The sequence below is a fragment of the Acipenser ruthenus genome, chromosome 9, assembly GCF_902713425.1.
Source record: "Acipenser ruthenus chromosome 9, fAciRut3.2 maternal haplotype, whole genome shotgun sequence".
NCBI classification, from domain to species: Eukaryota; Metazoa; Chordata; class Actinopteri; order Acipenseriformes; family Acipenseridae; genus Acipenser; species Acipenser ruthenus.
The window spans coordinates 989,919-1,004,267 of NC_081197.1; the positions used below are offsets into that span (position 1 = coordinate 989,919).

Consider the following 14,349-nt stretch of genomic DNA (forward strand, 5'->3'; position numbering starts at 1 on the left):
TGTAGGGATACACTTTTGTTTTAAGGGAAGTTGCTGTTTTAAGCGAGTTGCATTCCCCCCCCCCCCCCCCCCTGCTTTCTATAAACCACGTGTTGCCACAAAAGTGTGTTCATTTAAACAGGCTGAGATGGAAAAACACTCTGGATTGGCTTCTCAGCTGGGGTAGCCCTGACAAATTGTAGGCAAGTTACACCTGTGGCCACATTTAATCAAAATAACTTCTTACAATAAAGCTTTCAGACTGTTTGTTTGTTTTTCTATCAACATGAATAATCTTATCGAAAAATATTGTTATCCATAACAGACCACTTCACAAGCAGATATTGACCGTTACAATTACTGAACACCTTTGGAACGTAGAAAATGATTTGCAGGAAGTTTTGCAAGATAAGTAGATCTGCAGAAAGTGTATATAAAATAAGAATATGCCCTGAGGACGTGAGAAAGCAATTGGGTTTCTTTTAAGACTGTGTGTGAAAAAATAAATCCTTTAATAAATGATAGTGGGGGTGGGGGGATATTCTGCTGATTTATGAAGGCACTTGCATGGGGCAGTGTTAAATATGGGGATTGCAAGCCAGCAAGAAGGGTTGTAAAAGTTAGTTTCATCATAGAAATCATGAATGGTGTTCCTAAAAGTAAAAGCCATCTGCTCTGAAACTGTCTTAACATAATGATATACCGTTTCATTGCTATATTATTTTAACCTCCTTCATATGAATGGTACAGTCCACATTGAGAGCTCGGCTGTCGGTCGTGCACACACTGTGATCACACTTGGAAAGTAGGCTTGTGCAAATCCTGGAATTTCATAGGTTTAGAACACGTGTTGCATTTTGTTGAGTTTGATCTTTGTTGCACTATTGTATTTACAATATTTGGGCAGGAATAAAAAAAAAGGCAAACCAGTTGCACGTCCATAATTTAATTTTAGTAAAAAAAAAAAAAAAACTTTTATTTTTCCAGTTGGGAAGCATGAGAACAGACATGCCTGGAACCGGATCAGTGCATTACCAACTAGATAACTTGCCAGCTTTAGCAACCAAAAAAAAAAGAAAAGGAATGGCATTGCTTCAGTTGTAATAAAAGAATATTAATGTTGCCTTTTTGATAGCAGCTCTCTTTGGTCTTGCTTTGCATGTGGACACAGCGTTTAGACATTTGGCAGCACTAGACTGCATTACCCCAGCACAGTGGTACTCCCTTATGGCTTGCTGTGTTATTCTTGCAGCATTTCAGCACCAAATGGGATGTCAAACGCTCTTCCTCTTCTGCATCATAACTGATTACAAAATGTGAAGAAAAAAAAACCTAGCAGAACTAAGTTGTGAGAGAGCTGCATGCTTTGTGAAAGGGCTGGCTGGGGTTCAGCAGGACTAAACCGTTCCAGGGTTTAGCAGCAGTGAAACTCAGGGTTTTAGTCAAATGTCCTGTTTATTCTGTACATGCGCTGGCAGTCACTTAGGGCATGTGTTAATACTTAAGCAACTGGGTCTGCTATTGGCCTTGCAAACGGAGAATCTTTTAACAGTGTAAGAAAAAGATATAGATGACTTTATGATAAAAATAAATACAAATAGTAACACATGTTTCCAACTGGGGATTTCTTTTTTTTTTTTTTTTTTTTTTTGGTTTTTTAGTTTTCATATTACACGGCAACAAGTACCGCACGGGCACCTTATTAGATGACTTTAAAAAAGATTTCATATATCCTCTGTTGTAGCTAGCAAATACTTTTATCAGGACTGCAAAATAAACATTTTTTTTTTTTGTATAGTATGTGCTTCAGCACAAGCCCAGATATCCACATACTCCTTCTGTCTTGCTGTTGCCAAGCAGGGCTATTAACAGTTGACCTGGTGGTTTGTTTTGTCTTGCTTCCAGGCCCCCTGTCTTTCAGCTAATGCTTTTATTAGTAAAGCTTCATAAACAGAAGGGACAAAGCTAACATGTCCTGTTTGATCTATAGTTTGTTGAAATAAAACAAAAAAAGGTATTGAGGGACATTTAAAGATGAAAGGATTCATTGTGTTTGGTTGGGTGTCGCAGAGTACAGGTAGTTTCAATAACTTAAGTGGGAATGTCTAATGTTAGTTACTACGAGAGCAACAGATTACAGGGGAAAAAAACTGGACTTTAAAAAGTGTGTAAAAATTAAAATATAATACTCAAAACCTTTTCACTTGCAATAGATGTTTCACCCCTGGTGTTTTTCTCTTTGCAGGAGATGGTTCTGGTGTTTTTCACTTTGCAGGAGATGGTTCTGGTGTTTTTCTCTTTGCAGTAGATGGTTCTGGTGTTTTTCACTTTGCAGGAGATGGTTCTGGTGTTTTTCACTTTGCAGGAGATGGTTCTGGTGTTTTTCACTTTGCAGGAGATGGTTCTGGTGTTTTTCACTTTGCAGGAGATGGTTCTGGTGTTTTTCACTTTGCAGGAGATGGTTCTGGTATTTTTCACTTTGCAGAAGATGTTTTATCCCTATTATTTTTCTCTTTGCAGGAGATGGTTCTGGTGTTTTTCTCTTTGCAGGAGATGGTTCTGGTGTTTTTCACTTTGCAGGAGATGGTTCTGGTGTTTTTCTCTTTGCAGTAGATGGTTCTGGTGTTTTTCACTTTGCAGGAGATGGTTCTGGTGTTTTTCACTTTGCAGGAGATGGTTCTGGTGTTTTTCACTTTGCAGGAGATGGTTCTGGTGTTTTTCACTTTGCAGGAGATGGTTCTGGTGTTTTTCACTTTGCAGGAGATGGTTCTGGTATTTTTCACTTTGCAGGAGATGGTTCTGGTATTTTTCACTTTGCAGGAGATGTTTTATCCCTATTATTTTTCTCTTTGCAGGAGATGGTTCTGGTGTTTTTCACTTTGCAGGAGATGTTTCTGGTATTTTTCACTTTGCAGGAGATGGTTCTGGTATTTTTCACTTTGCAGTAGATGGTTCTGGTGTTTTTCACTTTGCAGGAGATGGTTCTGGTATTTTTCACTTTGCAGGAGATGGTTCTGGTATTTTTCACTTTGCAGGAGATGTTTTATCCCTATTATTTTTCACTTTGCAGGAGATGGTTCTGGTGTTTTTCACTTTGCAGGAGATGGTTCTGGTATTTCTCTTTGCAGGAGATGGTTCTGGTGTTTTTCACTTTGCAGGAGATGTTTCACCCCTGGTATTTTTTCTCTTTTTGCAGTAGGTGTTTTCTCTGTTTTAACACAGAGTCCCTATACTTTGCATGCCAGGTGTTTTATTTCTGCAGTGTTATTGAGAGACCACTTCAGTAACCCAGTTGAAGTGTTTTTGGGGAGAATATGTGCCCAATGTGTCAGAATGAATTACACTGACTTCGGAGAAGGGAACCCAGGATTTTCGTTTTTATGTATTTCAGTTTTGAAGTTGTTCTGCTTCACGTTTTACAGTTTTCTCAGAAATTAAATCAAGAGACTCTCAGACTAATGCACAATGAAAACATTCTTGTGTAAAAATATAAACTTATTACGGTTCTCTCTCCAGCTGAGATACCAACATGCCCTGTCGACTCCAGACCTACGTCAAACCCTCCCGAACCTAAAGAACTTTCTGGAACATGGGCTGATGGTGCGGTGGTGAGTAACACACTTCATCTGTTTTGCCCTGTTTGCTGGTCCCCTATAATTCCTGTCTTCCTGGATATGCCTTATTACTGTGCCGTATGCCGGACCTGCTTGTTACTGCGCCGTATGCCGGACCTGCTTGTTACTGCGCCGTATGCCGGACCTGCTTGTTACTGCGCCGTATGCTGGACCTGCTTGTTACTGCGCCGTATGCCGGACCTGCTTGTTACTGCGCGTATGCTGGACCTGCTTGTTAATGTCGTATGCCGGACCTGCTTGTTACTGCGCCGTATGCTGGACCTGCTTGTTAATGTCGTATGCCGGACCTGCTTGTTACTGCGCCGTATGCTGGACCTGCTTGTTAATGTCGTATGCCGGACCTGCTTGTTACTGCGCCGTATGCTGGACCTGCTTGTTACTGCGCCGTATGCCGGACCTGCTTGTTACTGCGCCGTATGCTGGACCTGCTTGTTAATGTCGTATGCCGGACCTGCTTGTTACTGCGCCGTATGCCGGACCTGCTTGTTACTGCGCCGTGTGCTGGACCTGCTTGTTACTGCGCCGTATGCTAGACCTGCTTATTACTGGTCTCTGTATTATACAGGATAGAAAAAAAAACTCATTGCATAGCTGTTCGATCCATTCCTGGTTTTACTAGGAGTTTAATAAGACACACCTGAGCTTCTTGCATACACACTCTGGCTAATCAAGCTGGTATTAAAACCTGGAATGGGTAAAACTGCTATGCAATAAGAATCTTATTTCTATCCCTGATTGCTCTTCCTGCTAACATGGCACCACTGTCCCACATCGTTCGAAGTCAGGCATCTGTCTCCTTGGAGATTTGGCATGAAATGAAGCTGTATTTATACAGTACCTTTTTATATTTGTCGGCATGAATGTTCATCAAATCAGCAAACGCCTGACGTGGTACAGTGCATGTCAGGGGCGGTCCATACCTTTCCAGGATGCTGCAGAATATCATTTATATCTACACCTTCCTTTGAGGGCAATGCAACATGAAATTGTATTCCCAAGTTAAAGGTCTTTGCTTTAAATCTCTAAGATCAAACAGATGACATGGCAGGCCACGGAGGAAAGGTTGAAGTGAGCAGCAGCTTTGCACCCCCAGGCTGCTATTGAAAGATTGCAGAGCCACGGAAGTGTGCAATTCAATCACTGTGCTGAAATCGCTTAACTTCAACAACCGCCCCTTCAGGGTCTCTTCTCAGATACGGCATGAGCATTTGAATACCTCTTCTACAGCCCTGTCCTCAGGTTACTGAATTCTGGAAACACGGTGTGGAGTTTGGACTGACAGAACAGACTCCAGAACGCCAGTGCCTCGCACTGCAAGGCCTGCTTACGCTTGCTGTATTGAGGTGTTTCAGTCTGCTTACGCTTGCTGTATTGAGGTGTTTCAGTCTGCTTACGCTTGCTGTATTGAGGTGTTTCAGTCTGCTTACGCTTGCTGTATTGAGGTGTTTCAGTGTGTTTCCGCTTGCTGTATTGAGGTGTTTCAGTCTGCTTACGCTTGCTGTATTGAGGTGTTTCAGTCTGCTTACGCTTGCTGTATTGAGGTGTTTCAGTCTGCTTACGCTTGCTGTATTGAGGTGTTTCAGTTTCAAATTTTTCAATTTGTCAGTTTTTCATTAAGCATATTGAAAACTACAAAGCAGTATGTAATTCAATATGTTAACGTAACATTATTCAGCAGGTTTCACTTGACTTTCTGAAGCAAAATGTGTTAATTCTTCAGGGTGATGCAAAAAATGTGTCCATAGCTGTATACCTTAATGTAGATCATTCTTCGAGTGGTTATTGTCATTTTATTTTTAGATATTATTATTATTATTAATAAATAATAATGTTTCACCCCTGCTGGCGCATTGCAGAGGGAATGACCAGAGACAATGTATCGGTTTGTATTGCTTTATTTTGCCACTGGCATCAGTCTGCTCTCTTATCTTGGCTCATTTCTTTGGCATTGTTGTTGCTTTCACGTGAAATGCTTTTCTGTTACATTTGCTTAGTGGGGTTGAGATTTCAGACTGCTCACTGGATTCAGAGGTGTTTTTTTCTTCCATAGGATTTGATATTTTTTGGTAAATATCACATAAATAGGCACAGGCTTATTTGGGTACAAACTGTTTTCTGTGAAAATGCTGCTATTCCTTTTGCTTCATATAAGGACCAATGAGCCTGTCTCCTAATAGAATTATTACTACACAACAGCATGCTAGAATACCATATTAAAGGCTGGTAGGTAGATTTCTAATGGATGTTTTGCTTTTTTTTCTTTCTGTCTTCAACGATTATCCAGTATACAAGTTCATGCTTTATTCTGTGCCGTTTAGCGTGAACTCAGAATTCCCACAAAACTGTTCCCTAGAGCTTCCGATACTTAGAATGACAAATTAAGTAAACCCGGCATAAGTGTTTTGAGTAGAAGAGTATTGCTTGTTTGGGAATACTGTGCTTTCAAGTGTAAGCGAGAGGAATATTGGATATATTATATTATTATTATTATTATTATTATTTATTTCTTAGCAGACGCTCTTATCCAGGGTGACTTACAATTGTTACAAGATATCACATTATACATTATTTCACATTATACAGATATCACATTATTTTACATACAATTACCCATTTATACAGTTGGGTTTTTACTGGAGCAATCTAGGTAAAGTACCTTGCTCAAGGGTACAGCAGCAGTGTCCCCCACTGGGGATTGAACCCACAACCCTCCGGTCAAGAGTCCAGAGCCCTAACCACTACTCCACACTGCTGGATATATAACTTCCAGACCTGAACTGAATGTGCAACTACAGTAGATACAGTTTCTAACCTGGGGGCTCAAATACAACAAACTATATATATATATATATATATATATATATATATATATATATATATATATATATATATATATATACACATACACACACACACACACACACACACACAGCATCACGCGCTGCAGCTGCAGAGAGTTAAGAGAGTTAACGGGGGTATGAGTTCAGGAAGTCTCAGATTAGTTTCTTCTGTTCTAGGATACATACCCAGGGAGTAATTTGCTTTCCAGAATCTGAGCAGCCGTGCCTCCTGTATGGTATCAATTCTGCATAGCGGGAGTTCGGAGCGGATTTTCATTCCCGGGCAGGGGAGCACATTTTGCAGGCAGGGGTCTTGGCAGAGGCTTGAGCATTTTTGACCCTCGCGATTGCTCATTCCGTCTCTACTGGTAAGCCCGCGGAACTGGCAGCATCTTAAAAATGGAGAGAATGGAAACACTTAAAAGGTGTTGGTTTGGGTGGGGCTTAGCAGGCAAGGCTTGCTTTGGAAGGACCTGAAGCTTGCCTGGGAACAAAGGAGTAACACTTTTGCTTTCCAGCTTTGCAGTCTCCTACACTTTTAAATGGAAAAGCCTGCGAAGTTTAAAATCAACACATTTTAGCATATTCCTGTGCAGCTCACACTGGAGGCGGCTCTGGCATGAGTTCACAGATCACAGCCTCATTCCTCAGCGCCGTTCGAGCGAGCTGATTAGATGCAGGTTGTTCAGTTTGGCACCGAAGCCCCAGTCCTGTTTTTTAACATTCTCAGAATTTGGTATGTGTAAAGTGATAAAGGAGGGTGGAAACGTTCCTTTTTTCTTGCCTGCCGAAGCTCACGCTTGATCATTTATATGTATCGGCTGCCCCAGACAAAGTGTATCCATGCAAAGAAAATACGTGGCTTCAAACCCTTGAGGTCCCGTGCAAAGTGTTCATCTGCACTCTCGAGTAAACCCTTTAATGACCTTTAATATCTCACCCACTTAAGACATAAAGATACATTCCCAGCATAAGATCCAGTTATTATGTTTTGAGTTACTGTAGTACGATCAGATTTTGAAAATGTGTGTGAAATTTTATACTCAGATTTTCACACTGGGAAAAGTATTGAAATGATCTGTTTTAAACACCACGTGTATTGCTCTGGAGACATGAGCAAAGATTATACAATGTGAGCATGGATACTTGATTAAAGAAGGTTCTCACTTTCTGTGCCTTACTGTCAGATAGTCCATTACGTTTGTGCATACCTTCCTGTCAAAGCCTGCCAGTTATTAGACACAGCGGGTTTGTTAACAGCAGGAGCAGTCAGTGCTCCAGATAAGCTGTGTACTGGGTGCTTTACACATTGAAAGTATGAATTACGCATGCTATATAAATGTAATGTGTAAAGAGTACTCAGCGCAATTCTGCTGCACAGCTTGAGTTTGCATGTTGTCTAGCTTCTTGTACTTTGTTGGTTCCCAGTGTCTCATTTGGCCGTTTGATTGAGAGCACGCCCTTTACATATGATTATAAGCAATGCGATAGGAATTCTTAGTGACCCATCAAATAGTATAGTGACTGCCTTTGGAAGCGTCTTTCTTTTCTTGATATGAATCGGTACAGTCTGTTCAAAGCTGCCTTGTTTCAGTCTTCGTCTCGAGGCACAGCTGGGTGTGCTAGCAGTATTCTTTGTTCTGCTCTATTTTTTGGTCCTGTTCATTTCAGCATCAGAAGGACTCGGTGCTGTGGTATGCTGAGGGTGTCTTGCGTCTTTGGGAACTGTTTGCATGATAATCTGTTCAGGTTCTTTCAAATACATCTTTTGTTGTTCACTTTATTCCTTATTACTTACTCATTGTCATAGATAGATAGATAGATAGATAGATAGATAGATAGATAACACATCTTACTTAAAGAAATGTGAAATCTGGCTGATTTGTATTACTACACAACACTGTTTAATCACGTAATTCCTTTAGGACAAAAGATTCTTCCTGGGTTATTTAATAAAACAACACTTGTAATTTTTTTTTCCGCAAAGAATAACAGCAACAGTTTTTATCGTGTAGCTTGGTATCAGCAGCATTCTTACAACTCAGGGCTGCTTTTTAAACCACACTTTGTAAAAGAAAGGAGTTTGCAAAGTTTGGGGCTGGTGCACAGCCAACTAACAGCTTAGGCAAACTTCTCAAAGGAGAACGAGCAGCAGGACGGATACAAATCCAAATGTATCAATTCCAGTGCAGTGCGGCAGAGAGGAGGCGGTGTGGAGAGGCTGGGGCGAGAGCCTTCCATCTTTCTTTATTGCCGAGTTAGATAACATTGTGAGGAGCTTTCTTTGAAGTGGGGACCATCTATTGTGTCAATATATTTACAGATCTTAGAGTAACAAATAACCCACTCCTAGAAGTTCCACTACTCTCTTTCTTTTTTAAATGTTTTTATTTATTTTTATTTTTTACACTTACTGGTGCACGAAGCATGTATGCTAACAATCTCACCCTTGGGAGCCATGTGTTTGTGTTTAAAACGTGCCCCTTTATCACATTAATTACCACCCTGATTTCACTAATAACTAAGGTTGTCCATTCCCTTTTCCGTTGTATGCCAACTGTAAGCGATTATAAGAGCCCTTAAATGAGTACGCTGGGGTAAGCAATAACTAAAGACTAAGGTAATCCACAGACCTGCTGATTTTAGATTGTATGTCTGGAGGGAGTAGTTTTAAGTACATGTATTTATTCTTTGCTTCATGTACAGTAAATGCAAGTTCCTCTTGGGGCCGTGCATACAGAGGCTCTACATTCTTACTTATTTCCCAGTCTCTGGTCATGATTTATTCATTTCGATTCAGGGCAGTGTTGTACAACAGGGGTCAAGCGTTGAGGCTACTATTCAACTGCAGTTACCCAAAAGTACTATTTAATTGCCTCCAGCGTTCCTATCGCAATGCAAACTGTGTAACGTCAGAGTAAAACAAGCAATAGCCCTGAAAGCAATCGCATGAAAGGTGGCCTGCTACCTTTGATTTAGAGTGGCAGAGGAAGGCACTGGAACTGAAAACTCAACGTGCAGTATTGCAGTGCTTTAGCCAGAGATAGCTGGTACCTTCTCTCGTGTGCTCTTTATCAGAACATTGCTGTCTGAGCAGGTGTTTCAAGTTACCCAAGGAAGGTCTCTTAGATCATTGTAAGGAGAACTGCTGCCAACTTTGACTTTAAGTTCCTGCTGTTTCATGTGGAGAAATATGTTCTGAAAGTGAAGAGGTGATTTATTTAGCACGCCTGTTTCCGTCATGGGTCTCTCCTTGCATGTCCGACCCAAAGAGGTTGAACCTTAAAAATATTTCATCTGCAGGTTGCGTGATTGATTGGGTGGTTTGTACCCTGGTTTGCAGAGTGCTTGAGACCGTGGTTCTCAAACCAGCAGTTTGAACACTTCTTCATACATCATCTGTCGTTTAACAAAAGGTGCACATTGGTAACACCTTAAGCAAATGTAGCCGTTTTATTCATAAGCTGATTGAGGGTCACTGGTGTGATGTTATTGAATGCTGAACTACTTGAGAGAGTCTGACGGCATTCCAATCACCTTCACAGAAAGCTTTGATTGATATGACAGGAGAAGGAGGCTGTATTTTATCAAACAGACCACTAGGGCCTGAAGAAGTAGCAAGTGCAATTTAGACCAGCTTAGTGATTTCCCAAAGCTACAAAAATACAAGTAGGGTGATAGTTATTTACGCTGATGGTAAAATATAAGCCCTCTGCACCAAAAATAATATTTGTATTCTGAATTATGACCCAGAGTGTATAGAGTGCTTGCTATGTAATTACAAAACGGCGCATGTTTTACTTCATCACATTCATTTTGTTCTTCCTTTTCTTTCCTCTTCCCTCCAAGTGATCGACATCAGATGTCAAGCGCGATCCCCGTCCCGCTAAAATCGCACATGACCACCTCCGAGACGGGCTACCCGACCAGGACCACCTCCCCAGAGAGAGGCCTTCGCAAGCGGGCCATCTCTGAGACCGACCAGCCACAGTACAGAACCCCTCCGCCCAGCTACAACACAGCAACCACCCAGCCCATAGCCCTGCTGGCACCTCCAAGGGGTTCTTCTGCTGCTAAACCCGTGTCGTCTTCTTTAGACGCTGCCATTGACTTTTCTAAAAGCATGGAGGCAGGAAAGGCTCTAAACAACGACAATGGCGGCGTCTCAGACTCGATGAGAGACACGAGTGACCAGCCGGGCTCCAGCCCCCAGCACTCAGGCACGCTGAACGGGTCGGCCTTGCCCAGCGAGGACAACTTGCTCACGTTAAGCGGGGAGTTGCGCTGCTCCGTGGAGCAAGCCGAGGAGATCATGGGCACGGAGGCCACGGGGTACAGCGTGGGGGGGGAGCACAGCCTGGAGGGGTTCACGTGCATCCCAGTGGACCACGCCGTGGCCGTGGAGTGTGACGAGCAGGTCCTGGGGGAGCTGGACGTCACTGGCTTTGAGGAGTTCTCCCGCCGCATCTATGCACTAAATGAAAACATGTCGAGCTTCCGCAGACCACGCAAGAACTTGGAGAAGTGAGCTAGATCGTGATCGGGTGTGGACCTTTAACCAAGCTACAAGTACAAAAAGATAAAGAAAGAAATAAAGAAGAATCTGAAATGAAGACAGATTTGCACTTCTTAAATGAAATTCTAGTATTAATTATGGCTTATGTATGACCTTTTTAAGGTGCAGGGAACACAGATCCCATGCATGTAACAGTAAATGAAAAATGTTATGATTTTCGATCCCCCTTCCAAACCCAGATTCTGTCACTACCAGGGTACCTGCTCTACAGTGACCTCTGCTGGTAAGGAGGAGGTCAGTAAACTGATGGGTCTTAACCACACATGGAGTCAGGGTCAGAATGCTCTTTCTGAAGACATTCTCCTGTGCCTGTCACACCTGTTAGTTTTATTAATATAATATAATATAGCAGAACATAAATGCTATACTAACACAAGTTAAAAGCAGTAATGACCAATATGTATTATATATTGCATACTGTGAACAATTAGCTTAAAACAATACAAGCAGATTGGTTATAATTATTGGTATAATAATAGCAGTTAATCAGTATTTTCCTTTTTTTTTTTCTATTTACATGTCAGGTGGGTTTGAAGTGTGGGTTTCAGGTGATCTGGCAGGCTGGCTTCACTTAAACGGGGAACGAAGCAGGAGTTCAATGTAATTGCACAGTGCAGAGTGCTGGTAGTGTGTGGTAGCTGTTATCTAGAATGGCAATGTTGCTGCTTTTCTTCTTGTGTCCTGCGCAAGAACATTTTAAAACTCCCATCGCTCAATATAGGAAGAGGTATCTGTGCTTTGATCGAGAGAGTCGGTGTACGCATTCCTGTGTATTGCACTCTGTGAAATACAGATTGCTGTCATTAACATTAAACCAAACACCGGGGGGGGTACTGCTGTGCACTGCTGCCAAACATGGCACTGCAAAACGCAAGCAGGAGGTTGGAGACTGAATTTCATTTCTATTCATTTTATTTGTACGTTTAGTTGCATCTGTGTTTATTATACAGAAGGGATGGGGGGGTTCAGCTGGTCAATGCCATTTACACCATTTACGGTGCACAAGAAACATTCAATTCCCCCTACACCCCAGACTCATCAAAGCAATTGGATTGTGCAGAAAGTACTGTATCAGCCCTTTGTGGGGCTAGGGACCTTGACTTGATAGGAAGCTTCAGAAATACAAGATTAAAGAGGCTATGGATCTGTTTATCATGCTAGCAATTCCACACAAACAGTATTCTACTGGATTGTCTTAACGGTGCCCCTGGATTTACATGTTGTATTCAGTGCTGAATAATCCTCATTTAAATGTAGCCCCTTGCATGTCACAGTGAAACCTTTATTATCAGGTCATTTAACAGTTACAGTTCACAGTCCCATAGCTACGGTATGGTCTGCAATAGGGAGCATGTCAATATCAGATCAGCCCGTGTACCTCTGCCTGCGCTGTGTGTGTGCTGATTCTCTCTTCAACACAGCAGTACAGTACAGTGTGCACTGCAGTAACAGTAATAGATGCTGATTCCAAACCCAGCAGAGCCGGGAGATCAGAGCTTTCCAGAGCTGAGCTGTGCACTGCACGGGGTAAAGCAGCAGTTAAGGCTGCTCCTGTTCTAGGATGAGTGGTTTACCTGTGCCAGGATGGAAGAGAATAGGAAAGGATTGTCAGTCCTCATCCCACTGAGACTCCAGCCCTCAGAACCAACACCCGACTCTACCCTTCTCCCAAAAAGAAAAGTTAGTGCAAAAAGAGTCCTATAGAATCATTTCAGCTTTATTTATCAAGCAAAGACATTACACTGCCCCGAACAGCCAAAATTGTAGTGGTGACTTTTGTTCTGTTTTGTTTTATAAATGTCACCAAGGAGCCCTGTTCACAATGCTATTATTTACTTTTGAGATTGTCATTAAAAGAAACCGTGACATTTAATTAATCAAAGCTTACTTTTTTTTTTTTTCTTTTCAATGCTTCACGAGTTAAAGCTTTGTGCACAGGGACCTCTGTTTCAAACCCAGTTGTGTACTTTATTGTTTTGTTTTTTGTGTTAATGTCAATAACTAAACGGTGTACGTTTCTGTGGTTTGGAAAGGATCTAACCCACCCTGCCCCTTCACCTTGAACCTCATCGCACCGGGAGGAGAGACACAGGGACACTGTTTCAATGCTTTCTTGTCTGTCATCTTGGCTTCAGCTTGTTTCTGTTTGTTCCCTGGTGTTAGTCCTTCTCTTCTTTAGTTCAGTTCGGTCTAGGCACCTCCTTCAATGATTCTTATGACTCTGATGTGTGTGTGTTTGTACGCTAGGCTGTGCTTTTTAGTTATGTCTTTTATGAACGATTCCACCAACATGATTTTATAATAGAATAAGTATGCAATACAGGTTTCGCTGCACATACCAATCTGTTCAATATTATGTTACTGTGCTTCTCTCTCACTGTTCTCTGAATGCCCTTCCCAGCAAGGCAATATTGACTGGTGGATTTTGAAGAAGTCACTTTTTACAGCACGCAGCTTAGAATTGCAAACACAATTCCCAACTAATAACCCAAATGTAACTTTGAATCCTTCTGCTAAATAAATCGGGACGCAAACAAATCTGTATTTTTAATAAACATCGATATTACTCTTTTTTGGAGTTTGAATAATGTGCATCTTTTAGGTGCCTATTGCATTATGTATCTAAATACCCAATTAATGCATTTTCATACATGTTACTGTACAGTACCTACTTGCAAAAGTGTGCTTGTGTGAGGATCTTAGTACAGTGATCTGTTAGTAACCAAATCATATGCTACCAACAGTGCCACAGCTCCGAATACAACAAAGTACTGTGCTATTGTGAACAGTCAATGCACACTCGCATGCAAACCATGGGAACTCCTAGATAAGCCTTTCTGTCATACAACAGATCTGACTGGGTATACTGACTGTTGACATTAATTGTATTCTTGTATGCTTATCAGGGTTGATGCTGTGTATATAATTTTTGTATGCACATTTTTTTTTTAATTAAAGTTCATGATCAAACTATTTTGTAACTTATTTGGCACTGTTTTTTTATGCTGAAAGATGCCCTACAGAACATACTGCAAACACAAGCCGTCAGTCAACCACCTGTCTTGTCATTCGCTGTTAACAGATTGTATCTAATTAACAACAAGCGCTGGGCCACCCACTGCTCGTTTCATCTGGGCTTTTGGATTACATTTTTGGAGGACACAAGACATGATTAAATAACCATTTAGACTGTAAACAAAGGATTTCCTTCTTTCAAATCTGGGTAAATTGAGATTGCATCTTACTGTAAACTATTTGCAAAAAGGAAATGTGCATGTTTATATGGTATAAAAAAAATAGAAATATTTATTATTGATCC

At 41.4% G+C, this 14,349-nt stretch overlaps 1 protein-coding gene across 2 annotated transcripts in view; it reads left to right on the plus strand.

Annotated features, from left to right (window-relative positions):
• LOC117407300 (UV radiation resistance-associated protein-like) overlaps positions 1-14,003 on the plus strand; it is an 80,407-nt gene extending 66,404 nt beyond the window's left edge. Inside the window, exons 14-15 of one of the 2 annotated variants that reach the window (XM_059030627.1) lie at positions 3,496-3,587; positions 10,304-14,003. In XM_059030627.1, coding sequence (XP_058886610.1) covers positions 3,496-3,587; positions 10,304-10,982 — 771 coding nt within the window. In that variant the 3' untranslated portion in view covers positions 10,983-14,003. The remainder of the gene's footprint in view (positions 1-3,495; positions 3,588-10,303) is intronic. The other variant, XM_059030628.1, reaches the window with a different exon arrangement.
• The last annotated feature ends 346 nt before the right edge of the window (positions 14,004-14,349 follow it).